The 8,997-nt window shown below is 37.3% G+C and overlaps 1 protein-coding gene and 1 long non-coding RNA gene across 2 annotated transcripts; both read right to left on the reverse strand.

The window, feature by feature from the left end:
- Positions 1-1,807: 1,807 nt before the first annotated feature.
- Positions 1,808-4,430, reverse strand: LOC136700362 (uncharacterized). Its single transcript, XR_010803729.1, has 3 exons — positions 4,144-4,430; positions 3,746-3,889; positions 1,808-3,660 (listed from the first exon to the last, which is right to left on the reverse strand). It is a non-coding gene; the product is annotated as an uncharacterized lncRNA (long non-coding RNA).
- A 274-nt stretch (positions 4,431-4,704) lies between these two features.
- LOC136699414 (uncharacterized) lies at positions 4,705-8,245 on the reverse strand. The gene is made up of 6 exons (XM_066674116.1): positions 8,094-8,245; positions 6,139-6,546; positions 5,690-5,737; positions 5,304-5,383; positions 4,983-5,026; positions 4,705-4,756 (listed from the first exon to the last, which is right to left on the reverse strand). Exons 1-6 carry the CDS (start codon positions 8,116-8,118, stop codon positions 4,705-4,707), a joined length of 657 nt encoding a protein of 218 aa, XP_066530213.1. The 5' UTR covers positions 8,119-8,245.
- Positions 8,246-8,997: the final 752 nt, after the last annotated feature.

Here is an 8,997-nt window from a genome sequence, read left to right on the forward strand (position 1 = left end):
GTGGGAGGAAACCGGAGCACCCGGAGGAAACCCACGCAGACACAGAGAGAACACACCACACTCCTCACAGACAGTCACCCGGAGAAAACCCACACAGACACAGAGAGAACACACCACACTCCTCACAGACAGTCACCCGGAGAAAACCCACACAGACACAGGGAGAACACACCACACTCCTCACAGACAGTCACCCGGAGCGGGAATCAACATTTAACTACAACATAGCAAATTCATGATTATATTAAAACTATAAATCTTAGTAGAATGTTGATGTGATTTCTTTATATGCCATATGATCCCCCAGTGATGAACTGGAGGTGTTTCTGTGCAGTGCCCAGCCTCAGTGCAGAAAGCATGCAGTTCCTTCACCAATACTGTGGATTTACACTTTGTCATTAAGCTTGCATAATAGTAAATGACCAGGGGCCAGGAAAAATGTGGTATGAAAATGTCAAAAATAATTATTAGCCAAATGAGTAAACTTCTTGACTGGCCATTGACATTAATATGCTGCAATGCCAAAGCCATGCAGGGCAACTCAATATATTGTATCAGTCCTTGGTGTAGTAAAATACAGCAAACCTCTAGCCAGCTAGACCTCTAACCAGCTGTATCGAGCTGTCATTCTCTTCCCTGCCCTTGTCTTACAACAAAAACACAGAACATATGATGAGAACGTATGAGCATGACTTTTCCCCTAGCTCATTAACTCTGCACAACTTCATGCTAAATGTTCACAGCCATACCAAAAGTGTTCCAATGAAGACAACAGATGAACCAATTATATTATCATGGGAACAAAAAGCTCACTGATGCGCATGGGGAGAAAAGGTTAGCGACCTAGCCTAATCCCACAGAAGAGCTACTGCAGGACTACTGAAACGTTTAAGATGGATATGATAGAAATGAGTAAGGACACAAAGTGCATTACAGATTGTTGCATATGAGGCTGCATACCTGCAGACCGGCCAGAGTTCCCAAACTGACATCTGTCCACCACTGGCAGTGCCTACAATGGGCATATGAACAACATAACTAGACCATGGAACAATGGAAGATGGTGAACTTGTTTAATATATCTGGTTTTATTTTATATCATGTGGGAACCTGGGAAGACATGACAAGACGATGCTGGGTGAGGCAGTGTTAGTGAAGCAATGTTTTGCTAGGAAACCTGGGGTCCTGGCATTTACATGGGTGTTACTTTGACACATAGCACCTACATATGCACCTACATACACATTAGCACATAGCAAGAACACCCCTTCCGGACAACAGTAGTTGTAATATTAGGGCTGATCTATGTGTGTCCAAATATATGTGTATTTATTTTAATGCATGCTAAGTTACTTTAAGTTGCACCCATAAGTGACACATATATACAAATACACACACACAGCTTGTCAAGTACCTGTAGAGAAGTATTGCCAATAGAATATGACTTCCTGGAACACATAAACACGAATCTAATAGCACCATATCTAATACCAAGTGTTGTCTAGAGAAGTACAAACACCCCAGCATTGAGGTGTGTGATATTGGGAGATGGGGCTGAGGTGATGGTGGTGATCATCCAACATCTTGGACGCACAAACGCTAATCACTGAATGCAGTCAAATCTTCAAAGCAATGTTCCAAAATCTAGTAAAAAGTCTTCCCTCGACATAAAAAGGAGAAACTCTTTTTAATGTCCTTGATTTCAGAAGAAATAATAAGCAAACCGGTGTCCCAATACTTTTGTCCAAATTGTATTAGTTTATTTTGCATCATACCACACCATCTTACAAAGTCTGTTTTGACCTCTTGAATTGTTATTGTGGCAATCTTAAATATGATTTCATGAAAAAAACTGTTGGCAAGTATAATTTATTCAGTGATTTTCCAGTTACAATTTAATCAAACATTGTAAAGCATATGTGTGTAAGATCAAGAGATTTTACTGTAATTTCAGCTATATACAAGTACACTGTGAAACTAAATAATTTCTTTCAGGAATATTGTATGTCACAAAACATAAGTGCAGGACAGCACAGTATACAGAGTGCAATAATTACAAAGACTTACAGTAAATACAGATCAGGACCAATAGTCAGAAGCCTATAACTATTGAATCTACTAACTAAAGTAGATGTGGAATGAAGTTGTTCATAGAAATATGTAACATGCTACGACATAAGTATTTTCAGACAGTCCACATATATAAGCACAGAAGTCACATGTAGCATCCAGAACATCAGTAATGGAATACAGTACTAGTTAATACAATAATTTAGTGGCAGTAACAGAATACAGTATTAATACAGTACTCTAGGAGAAAACTGTGCAAGGTGCTACAAAATACAGATTTTTGGAATTACAAAAAATACATCTCAGTGTTAAGTACAATAATTGCATTGAAAATAATTTTTAAGTGAAACTGTGTCTATGTGTTGTGTGTTTGAGGGCATGCTTGTGTATGGAGGTTACATAGACATGTCATGTGGTTGTTGTGGCACAGTAGGTAACATCACACTATGTCCCCTTCAGTCCTTGGGTACGACTCCTAATAATACATTGGTCTACCTGCAATACGAATAGCCTTGTATGTCACTCTGGATAAGAGTGCCTGCCAAATGCCATAAATGTAAATTAAAAATGTCTGAAATCTGAGTGAGCAAGTGTGTTTGACAGATAGAGGAGGTTACATAGACGTTAATTAGAGTGTGCATGTGTGTGTTGGGAACTGTCCATTCAGATTCTGGGAATTAAGGAGTATGTTAGTTTGTGGAGGGGAATCAATGTCATACAAAATGTAGCAGTATTGGACTGAATGCTATGGTACCTTCTTCCAGACATAAGTCAGAGCTAACTTCAAATTAAGTAAATTTTGAAAATTCACGTAATCAAATCCTCACAGCAATGTTACAAATCTAATAGAAAGTCTTCCTCAGACAGTAAAGACAGTTATTCCAACAAAAGCAGGAGAAAATCAAACATTTGATGATACAGTGTACATTCAATATTGTAGTGTGCAAAGAGAAATGTGGTCATAACACATAAGTGACTCATGATAAATTCAAGTGATCAGATATATTCAATTGTCCTAGTAGTCCTAATATACAAAGAGCAGTTTGTGATAAGAATAGTCATAGCAAGTTTAGTTAAAATGTTATGCCATCAGGATTTGGGTAGGTGTACAAAGAATTCCCATCATCACCAGCAGTTTTACCAGCATTCTGTCCTACACAACCTCCTACAGTGTGATCTGCTTGGATCCAGTGAGAGACTCAAGTCTTCTTTATGAGTGTATTCAGTCCGTTGGCCTCCTTTGCTGTGTTGCCCTCTCCCCAGCACACCACAACATAGAACATGGTGCTTGCAACAACAGGGTGATAGAACATTTGTAGCATACTGTTGCACACACTGAAGGACCTGGGCATTCTCAGAAACTAAAGCTGGTTCAGGCACTTCTTGTGGATGTCCTCAGTGTTGGTATACCATTCCAATTTTGACCCAGCTGGCCATCAATGTCAACAGTTGTTGATATCTGGGTGAATTTAGGCCTAGACCTCAGAAGACAGATGTCAACAGTTGTCCTTGTACATCACTGCAGCTCTCTCATTGTTCTTATGTGGATCAGGCAGGTGAGAATCTTCTTTGCATTCTCTGTTAGATGTACTTAAGGATGAAAAAGATGTCATTATACAGACATTTAAAATTGGTGAAAAGTATGTACAAAAACAAAGTAAAAGTGAACATTTACTTTGCAGGTTGTCCTTCCTCTGATAGAGAGATAACTTCAGAGAATCACACACACAAGGATCACAAGGTTCTTCTTTCCCTCTTGAAGCTTTGCAACACCAATGACTCTGTGTAAGACCTCTTTTTGTGTGAAAAACACCCAAGCCTGTAAAACATTGATTTGGAAGGTTAAGCCCGCTTACACAAAATATGTACGCTCAGAGACAAATTATCTTGTCAAGTCAATACAAGGAACAACTGTAAATGAATCTTTTGTGGATAAGGAAGGGACTAGTACAGCAGCATATTAGCAGCATGATGTTTGAGCAATGAACTATACAGGTTGATATGACAATGCATGGCAGTATGGACAGTTAATTTAAATGAGATATTCCAATAGCTGTGCAAATATGAACTTACATGTTTGGCTTTGCTGTGTATGTGACACAAATCTGATGACATCTTTGTGATTAGTGATGAAGATAGCTTGCTCCTCAGATCTAAATAAAGACAAAACATAACAGCTTATAATGAACAGTGATAGGTTAGGTATAGTTTGCTGTACAATGCATAATTGTGTAGTTTGTCATTTGTTGATGTAGAGTGTGAATATGTACGTTCTTGAATACCTTGCTATACAATGTAATGATTATGGTTTACATCAACTGAGACCACAAATATTGCTGGGGTGCAGTAAGGACAGCTAAATAGCTTCTTGCAAATGGAATAACTTCATATTGATTATTGTTTAAAATGAACCAAATGCGAAAATGTAACAGTAAATTAACTGTATGTAGTTTATTGAACAGAGAATGTTAGTTAGACCACAAAACTGACACAGCAGGAGTTTGTAAATATCAAAAAAGCTTTTTTTTTCATGAACAGAACAGTTTAGAAAAATCTAACCTCTTAAATTGTAGCCATTATTTTAAAGTAAATAATATATTAATGTACAAAGATTATACAAATGTTATAACAAATTCATTTGTCAATAAAGGATGATGGCTCCCAGGAATCTTTCCATTTGGTCCCACTGTAAACATAAATGAAATACTGTCAGTAATCATATTTAGGTAATTTTTCAAGCTAGCAAATTGTACATGTAAATATTATATTGTACTTTTATACAGTATTATAATTAAAACAAATATTTCAGGAACTATTGATACTTTAGAAATATCACACTGTTTAAACGGTTGTGGATTGTGAGCCCATTACCTATAAAGTTTCAAATGTAACAACTTTATTTACACACATACCAAGACTTGCACGGAACCCATCGAATTAGGACCTCCTTTTTCCCCTATATAATTAAAAAAATAATAAATAAAAAAATGATCATAACACAAGTCTGAAATTTCAGAAAAAAATATCAATATCCAGCTGCATTTGTTTGGCACAATGAATGCATAATACCTCTGCTGTACTTCCTGCAATTGTGGTGGTAATATCAGATACTGATAATAAGATGAATGAAACAGTCTTGTTTATATAACCAAAGAGGATTAAAAAAAAATGAATAATAAGTGAACCTGAGTATATCTATATAAAACCTGTGAAAAGGCTTAAGGAAGACCTACGTTTTTCACTCTTCTTTTCAAAACACTGGAATAAGGAAATTGGTTCTGCATCTTTCTTCTAGTGCATTCAGGACACTCATCTGAAAGACAGGCCATTACAGCCATTACTGGTTTATTACAGTAACAGATAAAAAGAACATACCAAACAGAGCCTGCATACACCAAGTTTTGACTAATGAACACCTTATTAAATTATAATCATACACAGGATAAGATCCTATGCTAATCCATTAGCGCGGCTCTATATTATAATTATATATATACACAACAATTCAGGTATAATTTGACAAAAACTGCATTTTATATCACTATTTCAGGTTTGTGATAATATAATAATGTATATTAATTATGTTAACATATTTTAAAAAAGAGAAAATGTTCATTACGTTTTTGCTTTTTGTTTTTCTTCTCAACTCCTCTTTGCTCGCCTGGCTCTAAATACAATTAATAAGATAAAAGCAATTAATACGAAATAAAACAATATGTAGTGTAACATACAATGCCTTTAGAACGTTTTCAGAACTTTGATTTCGTTATGTTGAGGCTTTGGGCTAAATTTCAAGTGTCATACAAAGGTTCTGAATACTTATGTCCATACAAATTTTATTTTTTGCCTTATAATAAATTTGCAAACATTTCTAATATTCCATATTCACTTTGTGATTGTGGGTAATTGAACGTAGATTCATTGGGGAAAACTTTGTTTTTAATTTTATTTTATCACAAGGCCTCAACATAAAATGTGAAAAAGTGAAAGGGTCTGAAGACTTTCCGATCGCATTGTAACTACTGTGATACACAACACTTTACTGTCTATTAAGAAAATATACTTCACTTCTCGTTCTTTTTTTGGCCTTTTGGCCCTGGGGACCAGCAATATTGCTTCCTTTTGCAGGTCTGGTGGTCAGGTTGGTGGTCTGCAGATGATGGGTTCCTGGGCTGGCAGATTCCAAATCAGAAGTCTGTGCGTCATCAGTCTCTTGACTGGTGACCTGCAAGCCAGAGATTTCCAGACTGGCAGTCTGTGGGTCTTCAGTCTCTTGACTGGTGACCTGCAAGCCAGAGATTTCCAGACTGGCAGTCTGTGGGTCTTCAGTCTCTTGACTGGTGACCTGCAAGCCAGAGATTTCCAGACTGACAGACTGTGGGTCTTCAGTCTCTTGACTGGTGATCTCTGAGCTACCATCCAGGACAGTGGTTTTTGGGCACCCAGTGGCCTTGTCCTTCTCTCTTTGAAAATGAACTTAAAGACAAGACAAATTTAATTAACAAGACAACTCCAACACATTTTGCACATTTTTTTTAACAATTGCACTTTATGCCATAAAATCGATGGCTAATTGGCTAATTATTGATGCTACAAGGAAGGGGCTTGCGAAAACATTTGTTTTGCAATATGGTATAAATTCTTAAAAACAAAGTTTACATTTTTAATTTGTAGTTTACAGGTAAAGATTGGTGGCAGACTGGTTTATTTTGTACTGTGTTTAAACCCCAACACCTTTCTTTTAATTTGATTTTATGCATATATGTTTTTTATACTAAAACAGTTTTCATGAACTTCGGTTCTAAATTGGTTTCTTACAGTGTCATCCGAAAATTCCGGATATCCATGGCAATGAGAGAGGTAGAGTGCTACAGACACAGCTTATTCTATTGGTTGCATATTTAGAAGGGGGATACACAAAATATAAAAAATGCTGGATTCAAACCATTGTTTCCACAGGAGGACCAATGCATTTTATAATTCTCATTTGGTTGAGAAAACAGGAATTGGGTACTGACATGGTACTTGTTTCAGAATTCACTTCTTCAGATTATAAGGTGTACACTGACCAGCCATAACATAAACACCATCTTCTTGTATCTATAGTTTTTGTCCATTTAATCAGTTTCACTTTCCATACAGGTGCACTGTAGTCAATCTGTTTCTCTGCATACTTTGTTAACCCCTTTTAACCCTGTTCTCCTTTACCCCTAAAGGACCACCACAGAGCAGGTATTACAGTATTTGGCTAATAGATTACTGTTAACACTGCAATGACCCTGCTGTGCCTGATCCAATCATACCAGTACGACAAACACAAACAACAGCACCACATCTGTAGAAGTGCACCTGTATGGAAAGTGGAGCTGATGGACTAAAAATAAAAATAGAAGGTTGTGGTGTTAATGCTATAGCTGATCGGTGTAAATATTCATTTGATTTGTAATTTTTTTTCACCAAGAATAATTACATAACCCTTAAGAGGGGAGATTTAGAATAGCTTTATTTTACCATGGAAATACTGTGGTAAATGCTCAGGAAACTATTTTTAAAAAGTAGCAATATTTCATTCATTCATTATCTGTAACCCTTATCCAGTTCAGGGTCGCGGTGGGTCCAGAGCCTACCTGGAATCATTGGGCGCAAGGCAGGAATACACCCTGGAGGGGGCGCCAGTCCTTCACAGGGCAACACACACGCACAGTCACAGTCACTCACACTCACACCTATGGAGTCGCCAATCCACCTACCAACATGTGTTTTTGGAGCGTGGGAGGAAACCGGATCACCCGGAGGAAACCCACACGGACACAGGGAAAACACACAACACTCCTCACAGACAGTCACCCGGAGGAAACCCACACGGACACAGGGAGAACACACCACACTCCTCACATACAGTCACCCAGAGGAAACCCACACAGACACAGTGAGAACACACCACACTCCTCACAGACAGTCACCAGGAGCGGGACTCGAACCCACAGTAGCAATATTTAAAAAAAATATTTTTTTATACTTACTCTTTAACATGGCTTCGTACATCATCTTTAACCTCTGAAGCAAATCATCATCTAGAAGGTAATCCCCACCTAGTACTGCATCTGCCACCAAACTACCTTTGCATTTCTTCCCCAAAAGCAATACAGGGAAGAAATCAAGGGTTGCAAGTTTGTCAAGCTGAAAAAAAGACATTAAATAGCATATAAGATGACTGTCACATCAAATAATATGTGACTAAGTGCCTTTTATACTTCATAACCAAATAATACAAAAATACTGTCTTATTGATCAATTTCTCCTGTACAAAATATTGTGTTCAAAAACCTTAAAACTCATGTATACAATACATAATACAAAAAAAAAAAAAAAAAAAAAAACAGTAAAAGAGAAAACAATTATCTGTGAAATATGACTGGGTAACTGACTTAACTTCTTAAATAGCTGGTAGCACCTTTAGCAATGACCTGACCTTACCAATACATGGCTGCTGTTAAGAACAACAGTCCTGTTGTTGTTCTTTTTGATAGATTTTTTCCACTTGTTTTTATTGTCTTGGAATAATTTTCTCTTTTCCTTAAGTTTGGCTTTATATGGTTGTGGCTCTTTGCAAATTGGGCAAGCTTTGTAGGAGACACTTATCTGACCATTGCACCCTGGGCATATCTTCCTGGTGCTTCCTGGCATTTCTAAACAAATAGAAAGCAAATGGCATTAAAAACCATAACAACTCATTTCTGTTAATGTGACTACTTATATTTGAGCCCCTTAAACAAGAGGCCCAATTATGCATACAAGTTTCGAAATTAAGTAAAGACATCTGTGACTGGCTGGCCTAGCCACCTCAGTTGTTTTCACTGGGGCACCATATTTGCACTGGCCTTTCACAGACTTCTCTACTTTTACACAGAATATGCCATCATGGCA

Source organism: Hoplias malabaricus, chromosome 6, assembly GCF_029633855.1.
Source record: "Hoplias malabaricus isolate fHopMal1 chromosome 6, fHopMal1.hap1, whole genome shotgun sequence".
NCBI classification, from domain to species: Eukaryota; Metazoa; Chordata; class Actinopteri; order Characiformes; family Erythrinidae; genus Hoplias; species Hoplias malabaricus.